We start from the raw sequence: 16657 nt of genomic DNA on the forward strand, positions 1-16657 counted from the left end.
ATTGGCTGTATTTATTCCTGGTACAGTTTGGTAGTCATACGCGTGTTTTCTCATACCGCTAGGGGTCTCATGAGACGCAACGTGCGATATTTCCACCACACTTTCTGATATTTTTATTTGCCTCGGGCATTACGTATTAATGCGCCATAGCCTTATATATGTATTTGTCAACTCGGGGTGAAGCGAAAACATTCTTAAAATCCAACCGAATCTCATCTCTTACAAAGTTATATTACCTCCAAACAAGTCCAAGGACCTTTTTATCGAAAATGCTTTAGCTATTTGCCCTTGGCCTTTTACTATACTAAAAATATGTCTCTCTCGTAAGCCGACGTCGAAGTAAATCGAAATGGCGGATACCGTGTTTCCAAAACGAAATCGTAACCTAATTCCCCGGATATTCCTCGGCTCGTTCTTGATACGCCGTTTCGATTCAAACCGGGAAGCGTCAGTTCAGTGTGTTGTTTCTTGAATTAATTTTATTGCATTGGCAAAAGCCCAGCTTGAAGTGGCTCGTTATGTTCGTTGGAAACGTCTTGTTTTCACCTCTAACGAGATGATAGCGTATATAGAATCACCGCGGTCAATGGATTGGTACTACCTTTTAGAACCTAGACAAAATAATCCGCAGGACAACCATGTCTTCCTTGTAACCTTTAATTGGTAACAGCGATATTTGACAAATTACCAACAGACATCTCTCGCGCATTGTTTTAACACCATGCACCCTCTCGTTTAACACCCCGTTTACACCATACCCATCGCCATTTTACAAGGTGTCTAAATTACCCGAGATTGGCAAATAAAAATGTTAAATGCAAATACGTTTCTATAATGAATACAAATCGGGATATACATTTGGGATATAGTCTCTATTAGGGCTTGACAGTCAGTTCAGTGTATTTAGGCGTTCTGGTTAGTCTGTTGCGTTCCAATTGATGACTGTTTACTGATAAGGTGTGAAAAGGTTTCAAAGTTTCCTTAATATAACCCTACTCCCCTAAATATAAATTGCTTTAGAATCCTCTTTTCCAGCCAACCAGAGATGGCATTAGACATTAGCTAGGCCACCTTTTATCAGGGAGACTCTGAGGAGGATAAACTTTTACCGTTCATTACACGCTACCTCTCAATTTATTTTACCAGCAGACGCTCTTCGAACTTTTTAATGTCAAAGCAAGCCACGACTTCACGTGTGCTTTCTGCTTACTGAAAACGTCTCGCGCTGTAGGCCTATAGTAGTATAAGGCTAAAAATGAATTATCTTCCACCAGAGGGTATCACGTGACGTTATTTGAAAAAGGGGAAGTTCAACTCGCCTCTCATCAATACTCCCTGTATAATAAAGTCTCCCTGTTCTTACTCCATCCCCTTTCTCTGGCTCATGTCCTCTATGTGGAGTGGAGGACAATGAAAGCGATGGCTATTAAATATAAATCACCTCTTTTCGGGGAGGGGAGTTCCCCCCTCTAATCTAGCCCGCTTCTTGAAGGGGCTTTATTTCATCGAAGAGAATTAAGGTCCAACTGTATAACTATACCTATAATATCTAGTAAATCTACTAAACGCATTAGGAATTGATATTTCTGTAATATTTTAAATGTTCGCGTCACCAGCAAAACTTCAAATATTAGTCTATTACTGATATCAGAAGGAAATTAATTTAGAGGTAGTTATCTTATATATAATTAAAAGCGTGTTCTTTCATTAACCACGTGACATTACAAGGGCGCGAAATTTAAAAAAAAATCAGAAAGAATAGTACCTTTCGACAAAACATGTGAAATTAATCTCTCGGGGTGGAATTAAATGCGCGCGAAATGTCGAAATTGAAAACTATTAGGCTTAGAGAATTTTATTAAAAATTTATATGCGAGCTACAACGGAATTTTCTGTAACACTATATATTGAATTTCTTGAGAAAAAATTCGCATTTTTAATTTTTTTCGCAAAACTTTGGAATGCCAACTTCCAGGGGTAAAACTGATGATGTATTTCCCACCGGCCCCTGTAAAACTTTGACCCGCAATACACCGGTGTATCATATTATTATAAAATTCGTATCTTTCTTAATTCTGGACCGATTTAGTAGTTCTTTGGATCAAATTGAATTCGGAATTTTCTGTAATGTTATTGAATTTGTTGAGAAAATATTCTCATTTTTGATTTTTTTAACAAAACCTCTGAATGCCAACTTCCAGGGGTAAAACTGATAATGTATTTCCTACCGGCCCCTGTAAAACTCCAACCCGCAATACACCGGTGTATCATATTATTATAAAATTCGTATCTTTCTTAATTCTGGACCGATTTAGTAGTTCTTTGGATCAAATTGAATGCCAAATTATACGTCATACCAAATGCTAAAGTATAGGCCAATTCGTGATTTTGTGAGCCCACATCTAAAGCATATTTATTTATTGATTTTTTTGTATTATAGAGTTATGATATTACGTAACTCCACTAATATTGACATTTCTAAATTTCCTCTAAGAAGAAAATTATCAAATTTAGTTTCTAAGTGGTTCTATTTCTCGTAGCGGAAACGCATTTTAAATTGCGTTATTTTAAAAGCATTTTTAATCTTCTTATTTAGTTTGAAAATGGAATGAATTTCCCCCCAATGGCGATTATCGAACTCTGATAACTCGAAGTTATCGAATGATATTATCATGGAGTTTGGAATACATACTGCTACTAGGAATAATAGTGTAGTTTCCATTTTCTCAACGTATTTAGGCGGATTTTGTGGGGAGAGAATGTCTCTGACGTGTTTTTGTAAATTTTGACAGAAATATGGAGGGGGGAGGGATATTATCGAAGAGGCACTCGCCCTTAATTTGACACCGTCTGAAATACGCGAAGAAAAGAAAACTATAGTTTAAAAGAACTAAAGTGGACTGTTCCTCGAGAGGTAGGATATTTCAACTCCCTAGATTTTTTGCCACCTTCTTAGTGAAACGTATGACCTACTCTAATGGAAAGGAACATGGGAAATTTAAATAAGGAATTTTATTGAACTGGATATATGGGGAGGAGAGACTTAATGAAAATTATAGTAATGTCCGACCTCTCTTTCCGCACTCGATAAACTGGTCTAGCTATTACCGAATTTTCATCGTCCCGCTCCATTCTTTGCTGCAAAATTTATTCGTAAAATTCGATTTTATCGCTTGCCTCCCCTACCTTTTCCCCGTATTTTATCCAATCATATCGATTCCGTTTCTACCCCTACAAAGGCTTGGACGGTGAACAGGAGGGAGGGTGGAAGAGGGAGAAAATCTTATATGGACACATTACGTAATACCTTAACCGAGAAACAAAACGTCGTGACTGAAAACTGGTACCTTAATACACCTTTAGACGAAAAACATCTTACAGTTCCGCGCATGCGCGATCAGAGTAACACAAAAATATTTGCTTACAATTACGGAGGAAGTTCTCACTATTCTAACCGTCTTTTCTCGCTTACTATTTTGAATTTCCCTCTTAAAGGATCACGTGACGACTAGCTCCTCCTCTCTGCGCCGTAGTACTAGAGGTAGGTGCGCGTGAGATACAGCAAAGACCGTGCCGTTCAAGTTACTTCTCTTTTCTCTACTTCCTCTGTGATTTAACACTATGAAAATGGAACAGTAGCAAGTGATTCCTTAAATTCTACAAGTTTTAGGCATATTGTTTCGCCCTTTCGCAAACCCGTTTGTATGTTTCATATGAGTACTGATGAGCTTCTGGATAGAGATTCGATTTCCGCTGAAGGCAGATTGAAACTGACATTTAAGTAACTTACTGCCCCTGTTCTGTTCTGTTAGGGCGCAAACGGTTGTAGTGTATTTTTCATTTTCCGTATATTTATATGGCAGCGCGTATAGGGTTGGCTGGCCGATCTATGAGGGCACTTTCTTTATTACGAGCGCCGATCGTTTTCTTCTAGTATCGCTCAGGACTGTTTAAGCTCAATAATTTCTCCCATAAAATAATACCTATAGCTTTAACCGTAAAGCGCAAGATCCTGTCTAAGTTACCAATGGAGAATGCACCTCAAAGTCAAGTCTATAGTTCTGTTACAAGTTTGCTGCACGTGCAATGAAAATCAATAGATTTAGGCATAGAAGTATTACTTTTGAAATTTAAACTTAATAGCAATTAATGTATGAATCGTAGCAATTATTGTTAAATAACATATCCCATGCTAATTTCTACGTTGGGTTTGTTGGCCTCATAATTCTGATGTCTTTTCATTGGTTGCTAGCAATGCGAGGGTCCAACGCGCAGCGAGATAAGTTACTCTCCCCTGACAACTTTTGATCTGAGAAGATAACCTCATTAACAAACCAAGAAGCGATATCTAGATTACTAGGGAGAAGTTATAACATGCCTAAGTATTCGCGTGTCATAGTCCCAATCCCCCTTTCAAAATACAATGGTGAGTTTAAAAGGGAGGCCGGCCTATTTCGCCTCTCCTCGGTCGGAAAATACGTAGTTTTCGTCATTCGCGTCGCACTGACGTGAGTTTTCAAGAACCATGAGATGATGGTTGTAATTTAGAGGCGGGGATTAACTCCGGACCTACGTTTGGACTGGAGATAAAGCTAGAAATGTGGCGAATTTATGCCTTCTCCCTAGTAAACTAGATATCGCTTCTTGACAAACCTTTCCAAAAGTGTTCCTATGATTGGAATTAAAGTTGAAGTGTTAAACTTTTTGCAAACAGAGAAGCACCGGTAACTTAGATGAGTATTAGTTAACTTAGGTTACGCAATGAAATGGGGAAACGAGGTAGCCCCAAGAAGGTAGTTTAGATTTCAAATAAAAGCATTTTACTGCGCAACCAGGTTGTTATTTTAACTTAATATTACTTGTACAGCAGGCAACACCCGTTGGAAGTTATACTTCGATCGAAGCTAGGCGGATCTGTACCTTAATATATATCCACATAGTCCAACGAAAGTAGTTCTTACAGTATAACAGAATTTATATCTGTAACTTCCAATGCCAAGAATAGACCACTCTGGAAAGGCTATTGCTCCTTTCAAATAGAGCCATAGAAAGTCCTGATTCTTTAACTCAAAATTGAGTTTGAGGTCGTAAAGTAGACAAGTGCTACAATTACGTTCTACCAAGAACGTATTCAGATTACCGTAAGAACGTAAAATAGTAACATTGAACTCGGTTGATATTACCAAAAGCGCATATAGATTACAAGTTGGGAGACCAAAATAAACCTCTCCGAGTCGAGACGCAATTAAGAGGTTTTTCTTAAATCATTTCTTTGTCCACACCTCTGGATATAGACGCCATGTAACGAAGTATACTTTTTTGGTTTTTATCTATGCCCTTTTGATATTACTACAATTACCTTTAGAAATCATGCCAGTGGATTGTTTCTTGGCAAGGAGTATTAAAGATTGGAGTGTGTACAATACAATAACGACGGCAGATCCAAGGTCGTATGTATGAGAAGGGTCTAATTTAGTACTTCTTTTAATATCCGTTGATGTAGTTAGCGACGTAATGTGGCTTTTCGATTGAATTAAGTGTCACGAAGGAAAGTTACACTACGGTAGTTTTTTCAGGCGTAAAATGGCAGCCATTAAACGAAAGCCCCGGCAATTTAGCGCTCCGATAAAATATCTCTTTTTTTGCTTCTTCTTCATTTCAGCGGGAACGAGTGTGCTGGTAGGGAGAGGGGGATGGCGAATTAAGTTGGGGTTTGTCCGGGGGTTAATAACCCTTTACTCTTTAGTCGTCAAATTGATCTCTCTATACCTTTGGTGGTCCCCCTTAGCATGCGAGCCCCTCACTCTCTCTCTCTCTCTCCCTCCCTCTCCCAACGATTACAAAGGAATAACCCAAAGAAACCCGCGGATTCAAGAGAACAATTTTAACTTGGTTTTATATACTAATCGAGGGGTGATTCACTATAACAGCATAAGTTCTTAAGATACGTTCACCATAAGTTTGTCACTGGTTACAAACTAGAGCTTGTCATGAAGTGAATGAGGTAGGTCATAGATTCGAGGTAAAGCGACGCCTGGTGAGACGCTGTCAAAGGCTTAGTAATGCCAAGAAGTGATATCTAGTTTATTAGGGAGAAGTTATGAGATGCCTAAGTATTCGCGCGCCATAGTCCTAGTCCCCCTTTCAAAATACAAGGGGGACGTAAAAGGAGGCCGGGATATTTCGCCTCTCCTCAGTCGGAAAATACCACGTAATTTTCGTCATTCGCGTCGCGCTGACGTGAGTTTTCAAGAACCAATGAGATGCTGGTTGTAATTTAGAGGCGGGGATTAAATGCGGACCTACGTTTGGACTGGAGATAAAGCTGGAAATGTGGCCAATTTTTACCCTCTCCCAAACCCTAAAAAACTAGATATCACTTCTTGGTAATGCAGACTAAATACGAAGATGGAAGATGGACTGTAAAATTAACCGAGTGTATGGTCAATTCTCGTTTGTCGTTCTCGAAGTTCGAACTAGCTCGAGCTGTAAGTCTCTCAGTAGCATTACCGAGTATAGGAAGTATCATACTTATGGAACATCTTATGAGCTTATGATATAACCGCGTTTACAAAAGAATTGTTGTCTTCCCATTTCAATCGCTTTTTAATTAATTCAGTTTTATTTTTATCTTAAAAAATAAACATACGCGTCTTGTTTATTTAACTTTAATTAAATTGCGTTTCTCCTGAACCTCGTTTCATATTTAAATATCAATTTCTCTCTCTGCACTACCCGAATTTCCATAAATACGTCATCGTTACGTCGTTCCCTGGATCATTTCAAGCTCGTAAACTTGTTTTCTCTTCAATTTTACAAATTAAACTTTGTAGGCCTAGTTTATATTATTCAAGTACTTGAATTCTGTAATCAAAGACTTGGTGTACACGTTTTTTACAATCAATTTCTTAAACTTCCTTAGATTAAAAAGTAAAATAAAAAAAATAGCCCCTCCGGAAGTATTTGGATTCCGTAATCAAAGGGAAAAGGAAATCTAAAATTTAATCATTTTTAATATCGTAAAAAAAAAGAAAGCGGAAACTTGCAAAAATGTGTTTTCACCTCTGACATATGTACATATAATGTAACTACATTTCGAAAGCAAAATTAGAATTCAAGGAGAATTCGGATTAAAGGGTTGGTGTAATACCGGCTACGAGATTCAAAAATTTTTCATTTATTAAAGGGGTAATGAAATCCCCCCAAAAAAATTATAATTTTCATCAGGAGAAGATTTATTAAAAAAATAGATCTGATAAAATCCGAGAAATTAATGCTGAGGGAGATTAAGACTCTAGTATATCAAGATCATTCTAAAATCACGGTCTCTTTGAATCTAGATGCATGATGTTAATTACCAATATTGTTAAAAATAATTAAAGAGCTGTACAATGCGTTATGTCCCTAGGGGGCGTGGCCTTATCGAAAAAAGGTCTACTGGGCATGCATGTACACATCACTTTAATTAAAATTAGTCGCGTTATCTTCCCTTTAGTTTCGTGTTCGTTTTTAGCGACAATTTCCTTAAAATTGCGCTGATTCTAAAAATCTGAAACGTTCTCTTCAACTCCCACCGCGTGTCATCTCTAAGACGTTTCCCGAATTCAAATCTTTTCGTTCAATCCGAGAGGGCATCCACAAACTAAACCTTTATATAGACAACAGAGATTTCAGTTGAAACTTTGAATAACGTTGGGATGCTTAATTGATTATGCAAATTAAGAGGTGAAATTTTAGAAACTGAGTTTTGGTGTCCTTGGGTTTGTTTTATCTTTGTTTTTTCCACCCTAAAAGAATGGTAATAGCCACCTTAATCTAGCGGAAGTGTACTGGGTCTTGGAAGTGATGCTTACGCTGATAAAGAAAAGCTAATTACTGTATTTGCCTGATTAATTTCCTGTGTTTTAGTTGCCAATGAATCAATGTTTGGGATCCCATATCTTAGTTAACTAAATTTTAACTAATGTAGACCCAATGTCCTTTGACACAGTTTGACACCTTTTAATATAATGTCAGACCAAGAAGGGATATCTAGTTAATTAGGAAGAAGGTATCAGATGCCTAAGTATTCGCGCGCCATAGTCCCAGTCCCCCTTTCAAAATACAAGGGGGGGGTCGTAAAAGGAGGCCGGGCTATTTCGCCTCGCCTCAATCGGAAAACGAGTAATTTTCGTCATTCGTGTCACGCTGACGTCAGTTTTCAAGAACCAATGAGATGCTGGTTGTAATTTAGAGGCGGGGATTAACTCCGGACGTACATTTGGACTGGAGATAAAGCTGAAAATGCGGCGAATTTATACCTTCTCCCTAATAAACCAGATATCACTTCTTGGGTCGCATAAACTTCCGGTAAATATGTTTTCCAATCCTTGAAAATAACGATCGAGCTTCTAAACTTCAAAATATTCATGTAATAGTAAATTTTGCGCAACGATGACCTGAGTAGTGAGTGGTCCACCCCTTGGGGTTATAAAAAAAGTGGAGAATTTTTTCCCGGAGAGGGGGAAGGGGAGACGGGGAGAGAAAACCTTAAAAAACTAACTGTAAGAATCTCCGGCAATGAATGCTTCCAGCTTTCTGGAAAACGAATTTAAATAAATTGAATGAAACTACTGGAGATTTCGTTTCCTCTTTTTGCAAATCCCGTTATAGATGGGGGGAAGGGAGGGACGCCAGGGGGGTGGAAGGCGACCAAATCCTTTTTACAGAATAGAAGATAGTTTAAGAAACGCGGACCGTAAAACGTCAACGTCAACGTACACTAAACGCGAATCCCGTCCGTATTCGGTTCCAACATTATATTTGAAGCAACCAACCAACTCTTTTTAACATGTAAGTATTTGGTTGTCCTTAAATTCCCTCAATTGAATGAATGCACGCATGCATTTAGGCTTCTGACAACTTCCCCCAACCTTTTTTTCCCCGCTCTCGACCCAAACTAAAGCTCTTTTCAGACGATACAACTCTTGACTCAACTAGATGGGTCAAAAGTGATTAATTTTTAATTTTGTGATTCAACTGGTCCAAAGTTTAGCCTTTCACAAGGCTTTTGAAAAGCTCGGCCACTTTTTTGGTTTTGGAGTAACTACATCCGGTTTTTCTTGATTGGCTAAGCAGCGGCACCTTTTATTGGTTAAATTATGTCGGCTGCTTATTTTTGGTGGTGGCAATTGGCAAAGGGTTGATCTCTAGGGTTGACCGTTGACGTACAAAGGTAATTTTTAAGCAGATGACACGGTCACGTGAACAACCGGAACTAGTTTCTCCAAATTCAGAGCCTGTCCCTATTTCCAAAATTTCTGCTCCTCTTGGTATATCTCAAATTGATTTATCTAAACAAGTAAAAATGTTGCACCATCTGAAAAGGCCTTAAAGCAAGGATACTTTATACACATTCTTGGTGTTAAGTTTATAGTGTTGGCGTCTTGGCAAGCTTGGAATGGGGATCTAATTGAAACAAACTCGAGTTGAATTTGGCCAACAGACGCTCTAGTAATTACACCGCATTATCTCGATCATTTTTGGCTCGGTATTCGGCGAGTAATCGTTCAATACCATACTCGCGCAGGATAACGGTCCGAATGCGTACAACAACTGCAGCCGCCGGTTCTGTTTGTAACTCTTAACCCACTGTTAATTAGCGAGAGTAGATATAGTATTAGGGCATGACGCTCTTAAATGCAGATTTGGTGTTAGGTTACGTTACAAGGACGCGCGATTCTACGTTGTACGCGGTATACCGATCCACCGACCACCGACCACCTCTTCCGACTCTCTCTCTCTCTCTCTCTCTCTCTCTCTCTCTCTCTCTCTCTCTCTCTCTCTCTCCCTCTCCCGTTGTAGAAATTTAATAAATTTTCATTGGGAACGCCTGTTCTTTTGGTCTCGTACGCCTTTACCCAAAGTTATCCTAGAACTACTCGGAATGGCTATAGCTGGAATTATAAATGACCTTTCATTTGCGCAATATTCAATTTCAACACGCTTTACGGAAATGCTACATCCCAGCTAAACGTATTTTAGGAAAATATACTTTCTTATCGACAACTTTGCTCATCTCGGTCAATGCTTTTGACATTTCTGGTATTAACAAGGAGTTAAGTTGATATTTAGTCTCATCTTTCATTTGGTAGCTCTTAGAGATTTACTCCGTTACTTTATAATAAGGTAACCAACTTTGTTAAAAAATTTAGCATACTTATTAACATTACGTTATTTATGGTAACCATACAAATATTGAATTTTTTTGGGGCTTGAAGTGGGTAATCTTTTTTTTTTGGGGCTGTTGTCAGTAGCGACGCTTCTATGTAATTCTTTATATTTATTGGCAATGTTTTATAGTGGACACTTTCGGGGTTCCGCCCATTTCATGCATCTTTAACGAATTGTAAACGGCGATTTTATATTCCACGTATAAGAGCCTTAGTTTCCCCGCAAAATTATCCACTGAAAAGAACCATTATTCAATACGTAAAACTATAAGCGACTCAAATACTATACTATAGGTGGAAGAAGGGAATTTTGTACAATCAAAATGAGCGTACACCCTCGCCGAAACAGGGTGGATTAGGAATTCGAGATTAGGATAGTCTTAATCCCAGGGAACGAAAATATACAGGGTGTTTGAAGTCAGAATTATGAGACCCACAAAACCGGCCGAGAAATTAACATGTGTGCACAATAATTTCTATTAGCAGAAGGGGATAATAGAAGAAGGATGACACTCTGTATCCTCTTAATACTTTAGTTATGTAACATGATTCTTCCCCGGATCAAACACCCTTTTTATTTGCTCTCCCGCTCATCAAACTTCAGATGGGTAACTATCGCACCGTGCTAGGGTGAATTCTATAACTGTTTGGTATTTACTAAATCCTCAGCAATCAACCCACAAACTGCGTCTTGACGTGGGACAAAAATCCACTAGAGCATGCGCCTTGGCAAATAGTTAAAGGCTATTTATTGTGTGTGTGATTCGGTTTAGTAACCTTAATTGCTCCAAATGTAAAATGATGTTAAGAAGAATGGCGTTACACTAACCCCGCTTTGAGGTACACTTCTCACGAAGAGAAGAAGTATTATATACTTCTACTAGGCCTATTAGCTGTATTTATTCCTGACACTATAAATAACTCTGTCGGTATCTTCCTCTTTCCTGGAATTCAATTAACTAAACCACGCTGTATAGATTCGCATTAATGTAAAACAGTGAATAATAGCGATATCTGTGGCCGAGAGAATATTGCCATGTAGTTGTTCGGAGTAGGAGGGACTATAATGGATTCGACGCTTACTTTTTATTCAAATTTAAATCTGGAAAACGTAGAAGGGGTTTGGGGGTGGGGGCGGAGTTAATGAACCGGAAAACTCCTCGACGATGGATGCGCTCCATTCTTTTATTTGCTTTCCGTTTGAAGCTATTATTTGAATAAATTTCATTTATTCTAACAAACGTAGGTAACTAATAATAACTATCGTTTTTGCAAATCTCTTACCGCAAAGTGTACTGGCCCCTATACACTCATAAGTTGACGGTCGTAAGTTTTTAACCACTTTACCTTTTTTTTCTTTTAAAGGGTCTCCAAAGAAGGTAGCGGCGGATGGGTACAAATTATTTGAAAATACGTCACAGGAAACAGGTGATATTTAGTGAAACTTCACACCTGGCCCTTGTTTTTCGCGTGATTGCAGCTCCAATTCCATGGCTGTCGTAAGTTTTCAACCACTGTACCTTTTCTTTCTTTTAAAGGGACTCCAAAGAAGGTTGCGGCAGATGGGTACAAATTATTTGAAATACGTCACAGGCAACACGTGATGTTTAGTGAAACTTGATACACCTAGCCAGCCCTTGTTTTTCGCGTGATTGCGGCGCTAATTCCATGACGTGCTAGTTTTCGAAATCAAAGTTAAGTTTCTTTGAACCACGCCTCTCCTTAGTCACGTGTCTCTGACGTATTTCAATCAATTTTTACCCACGTCCACCGCTGCCTTCTTTAAAGTCCCTTTTAAACAATAGAGATATTGAGAGAATGCAATTATGGTTTTCAATTAAAAATGCGAGGGTTTCGAACTTATTGGGAAGTTAAATTGGTTGGTGGAATTTTAGGAATGACCTACTAAGAATGGCGACTTAAAGTCTTACGACAATCGTAATCTTATGAATTATTTTTCTTTACTCGGTGGAGAGAAGCCGTACGCCCATTCACGGTTATCCGTTAATCGGCCAACAAAGAGTCCCGCATTAAATCTCAATAACTTTAATCGTATTCAGAATTCCGTGAATTTTGAATTCTAAAATAGAAAGGCTTCGTTTAAATATTTATCGTAATAATATGGCATTATTTCTCCAAAAAATAAGATTCTATAAATTTCATCAGAAATGCATACAGTTAATAGTAATCATTGTGTAGCCTGCCATTTTCACTCAACGTATTTTTGTCGGAAGATCTAGACCAAGAAGTGATATCTAGTTTACTAGGGAGAAGGTATGAGATGCCTAAGTATTCGCAAGCCATAGTCCCAATCCCCCTTTCAAAATACAAGGGGGGACGTAAAAGGAGGTCGGGCTATTTCACCTCTCCTCAGTCGGAAAATACGTAATTTTCGTCATTCGCGTCGCGATGACGTGCGTTTTCAAGAACCAATTAGATGCTGGTTGTAATTTAGAGGCGGGGATTAACTCCGGACCTACGTTTGGACTGGAGATAAAGCTGGAAATGCGGCGAATTTATACCTTCTCCCGAACTCTCGTTGTTAGCAACCAATGAAATCACAGTTTTAGAAAGACGTCAGAATTATCAGGTGTGATCTCAAGCCCGGAATACCCACAAAACCCGCCTAGAAGGTTAAGATGGAAGATATGAGGTCGCAATGATTCCTTTAAACTGTATGCATTCCTGGTTCTGTATACGCTATAGCCTTGCCTTAAGTACGCTTTTCAAATTGGGTTTATTGTCTGCTTGGTATTGCATAAATACGTAGAAGCCTTTAAATTTTTGTTGATTGTATAGTAGCACTTAAAAGTTCAAAGTTGATATTGAAGTTTTTGATATTGAACCTCCATTATTGTCAGGATGATATATTAATGCATCTGAATGTTTAAACTCTATTCTTATTCATAATTAACGAACCGCATTTATTAAAGGCATAGTCCCTATTCACTACACAAGTAAACTCGCGCTGCCCCTAGCGGTGTTCCTTGGTGCATGGGAAATAACCCTAGATGACATCCTCCCCTCCTGCGATGTTTGCTTCTCTTCACTTGTATTGATGGAATTTTTAGAAACATCGAAACCTTACGATAGTCGATTGAAATCATACGCTATACTTTCCCTTTAATGAATCTGAATGTTTATGGGATATTTTTAGTTCATAATAGAAGAGCCATATTTATCAAATTAAATTAAAGTCTAGTATTCAGTTTGTTAATGGGCATTCGATCTTCTCTAGTCTCGTCTTTTGTGGCGCCCATACCACCTACTTATACATCAAGTCTCCGCAACTCCAACGAGCACTCAATAGACAGAGCCTTAAGTAACGTAATTACGGAAAGTGTGAAACACTTCCTAATTGCGGAAATGCTAAATTTCTTAATGGAGGCTCGTTCCTACTTCCAAGGTTATAGATAAGACCGTATCTTTGATGGACAACTATTAAACCATAATTGGTGTTTGTACCTATTGAGTGTGTATCAGCGCAGGGTCAGTTCAACAGAGGTTTTGATCTTGTATCTTCATTAACGTATTTCATTCAGTGTCATACTTATTGTTGTTTAACGATACTCACGGTAGCGCCTGTTGCCCCGCAAGGACCCTTAAAACACGTTTAGCATTTAAAGACTTAACACCAAAACTCACGTCCTCCATGTATCTCAAATTACAATTTGAAGCCTTTGCGTTATACTTATCGGTATAAAATTTACAATTTTTGACTCTCTGCATGAGCCTAAATTTAGAACCCAAAATTACTATTCCAAAATTTTAAAGGCTACGGTATTAATTCTTTACCCGGAGATTCTAGTAAATTAAAGTATATGATATCAGGGATAGATTTAATTTTAGAAGTAGGAATGGAGAACGGTTAGTATTTACTTTAGTCCGACTCATAGCCCAGTATAGAGCTCCTCCCTCCAACACGTAACGAAAAGTTTAAATTATCTTATTGGCTCACTTAAACTACGTTTTGATGACGTTGCTGATGGGGTTGGCGAAAAATACTTAATTTCTTTTTACCTCAGTCGCTATGACTCCGCCTAGCTTCTTTCATACCCCTCCGTTCCGTGGAAGGGGGTCCGGGGCGTTGACGCGCTCCCAGATTACTCTGTTCTCCATTCCTACTTCTAAAATTAAATCTATCCCTGATGATATCCATATTTCATTATATTAACTTCTTACACGACTTCTCGCATTCCGTTATAGGTTTATCTTACTTTTAAACAAAGATGGCCGCCCTTTCCGAGAGCGCATTTGTTTTGTTGGCAAAGATTTTATGATCTCGTATAAAATATTTATGATTCTGTTTCAGATTTTGCGTTTTCTAGATGCGTACGGGATGTAAGTAACTGTCGGACCCCTCTGTGGAGCAGAAATTTGCACGAGATGAGAGAGATCTGTAGGCGATCTTAGAGAATCCCTCTTGCGAGTATTATTATAATCCCCAATAGACACTACCCTCTCTTCCCCCCCCCTTGGCTTCAACCCCGACCCCATTTTTCCCACGATGATTAAAAAGAGAAATTATCGCCCATAATTATGACCCTCGCATACTATTAATAGATCAATGTAATGATCACGGATCAAGAACAGAATTCTCTCACCAGTCCACCGTGAAATCTCTCCCATAGAACCATCCCGCTGGTGGTATAATTACTGTTTTAGGAATACCCAACTTTAGGCATAAAAATTTGAGTATGAGCGTTAGGTAATTTCAAACTGAAACTTTAGTGACAACTTTTTTAAAACTATGGTTTTTTAAGTAATTGCGTACTGTCTTTAATTCACGTCTACCGTCCCAAAAGTACGTGTAACCATTGTTCTCGGTATTTTTTTTAAAAAGGAAAACCTTGTATCTAAACCTCGTTACGCCTGGGCGCGATACTAGGCCGTTACTATTATCATAATTATAAAGACAAAATGGAACTAAAACTAGAATTGGCGCGTTCTAGCTAGCTATAGAATCGCTTGCTTTACGAACACATCTACCCTTTTAACAGTAGATACTTTGTGCTATGGATAAAGGCTCAATAACGTTCTTAAATTGAATTAAACTCCACACGTTTGACTAGCGTAGAATCAACGTTGAATAGACCACGTCATGTTCAGGTGACCCTTTATATCCACTTAGTTGGACCCAAAGAATACACCGTTTAATTTATTGCAGACTTATCAGAAACACCTTGTGTCGTGTCGTAGCTATATGTAAATAAACTATCACCTACAAACATTAGTTTTTAGGTCTACTGTATGAATAGTTTAAGCTGTAGTCACTAGTCACTCACTAACTACCTCTCTGGCGTTCAACTTGTTAACTTGTATCTGATCAGACTGTACTGTCTAGTTTTACTTTTCGGATTTTAAATGCTTGTCGTATGATCGTTGCTTAAGGATACAACACCCTGTATGTTAATTGGAAGGCGTTAACAATTATGTAGTTACCTTTTTGTGCCTTGAGCGTGCCGACGCAAACGATGAAAATAATCCAAAGTTCTCGGCGAAACCTAGCGTATCCCATGTGAAAGTCACCGCACCACTAACTCCCACGAAAAATTACGATCGTTTCTTTCATTGTCATTCAATTGTGAATTAAACCCCGAACAATGTTTCTCTTCTTAAACTATATATATATATACTCTCTTAGCTCCTTGTATAATTACTAAATTAAAACTAGCGCTTCAAAGTTAGTTACACGATGAATATCACGCCTTCCGGAAGCCGGTTTATGTATTTCTTATTAAAAATACGTGTTCTTAGCAACGAGAACATCGGCGTATCATTTCGGAAGAAGATCTGAGTATAACGCCGTACTACCTTAGCTCCTTGCTAAGTTCGTTATTCAATTAAAAGGGGGATACATCCACCACCGCGTTTGGAATGTCCTTAATTATACGTCCGAGGAACGTTATCGTAAATTTTCTTTTAAAACCTCGTTAATGAAAATAGAGAAAGCGAGAAAACGCCAAGTTTATTTTATTTTTAGAACGGCGTTTCCTTAAGAAAGAATAAAAGGGTTATTTCCTTTTGAAATATTTCTTCACCCCTATTTTTCTTTGGCCCGTTTTTATTTACCGGGTAATTCCAACCAGGTTTTTGGTCGTTTGGCGAGTTCCCGGCCAGCTCGAAGTTCGCGCCTTGGCTCGAAAGAGCTAGAGCGAGGGACTTGACACAATCCGAGCAAGATCTGAGAGAGAAAGAGCGAGAGAATTAGAGATGGTTTCGTTCACGCGGGCTGCGACTGACTAAGTGAGAATATACTCGAGATATTCTCTCTTGCAGAAACAGGAATTTTGCCACGCGCAGAATCCAAAGTCCCATCGTTTTGCCTCTCTCTCTCTTTCTCTCTTCTTAGGGACCTTTCGAATTGGTAGATTAGATGGTTGAAGAACAACGCTTCAAGGTGGAGATAAACGCTATAGCAACTCGTCTCCTCTCACGTCAAGAAC

General features: G+C 38.6%; 1 protein-coding gene across 3 annotated transcripts in view; it reads right to left on the minus strand.

Annotated features, from left to right (window-relative positions):
• The window catches only part of LOC149651331 (protein amalgam-like), an 86019-nt gene extending 69572 nt beyond the window's left edge, over positions 1–16447 (minus strand). For 2 of the 3 annotated variants that reach the window (XM_089848207.1, XM_089848205.1), the window contains exon 1: positions 15654–16447. In XM_089848207.1, the coding sequence (XP_089704333.1) occupies positions 15654–15729 (76 nt within the window). In that variant the 5' untranslated portion in view covers positions 15730–16447. The remainder of the gene's footprint in view (positions 1–15653) is intronic. The other variant, XM_089848206.1, reaches the window with a different exon arrangement.
• Between the last annotated feature and the right edge of the window lie 210 nt (positions 16448–16657).

Source organism: Phalangium opilio, unplaced genomic scaffold (assembly GCF_054372755.1).
Source record: "Phalangium opilio isolate 3A_F unplaced genomic scaffold, DU_Popi_V2 ptg000082l_1, whole genome shotgun sequence".
Taxonomy (NCBI): domain Eukaryota; kingdom Metazoa; phylum Arthropoda; class Arachnida; order Opiliones; family Phalangiidae; genus Phalangium; species Phalangium opilio.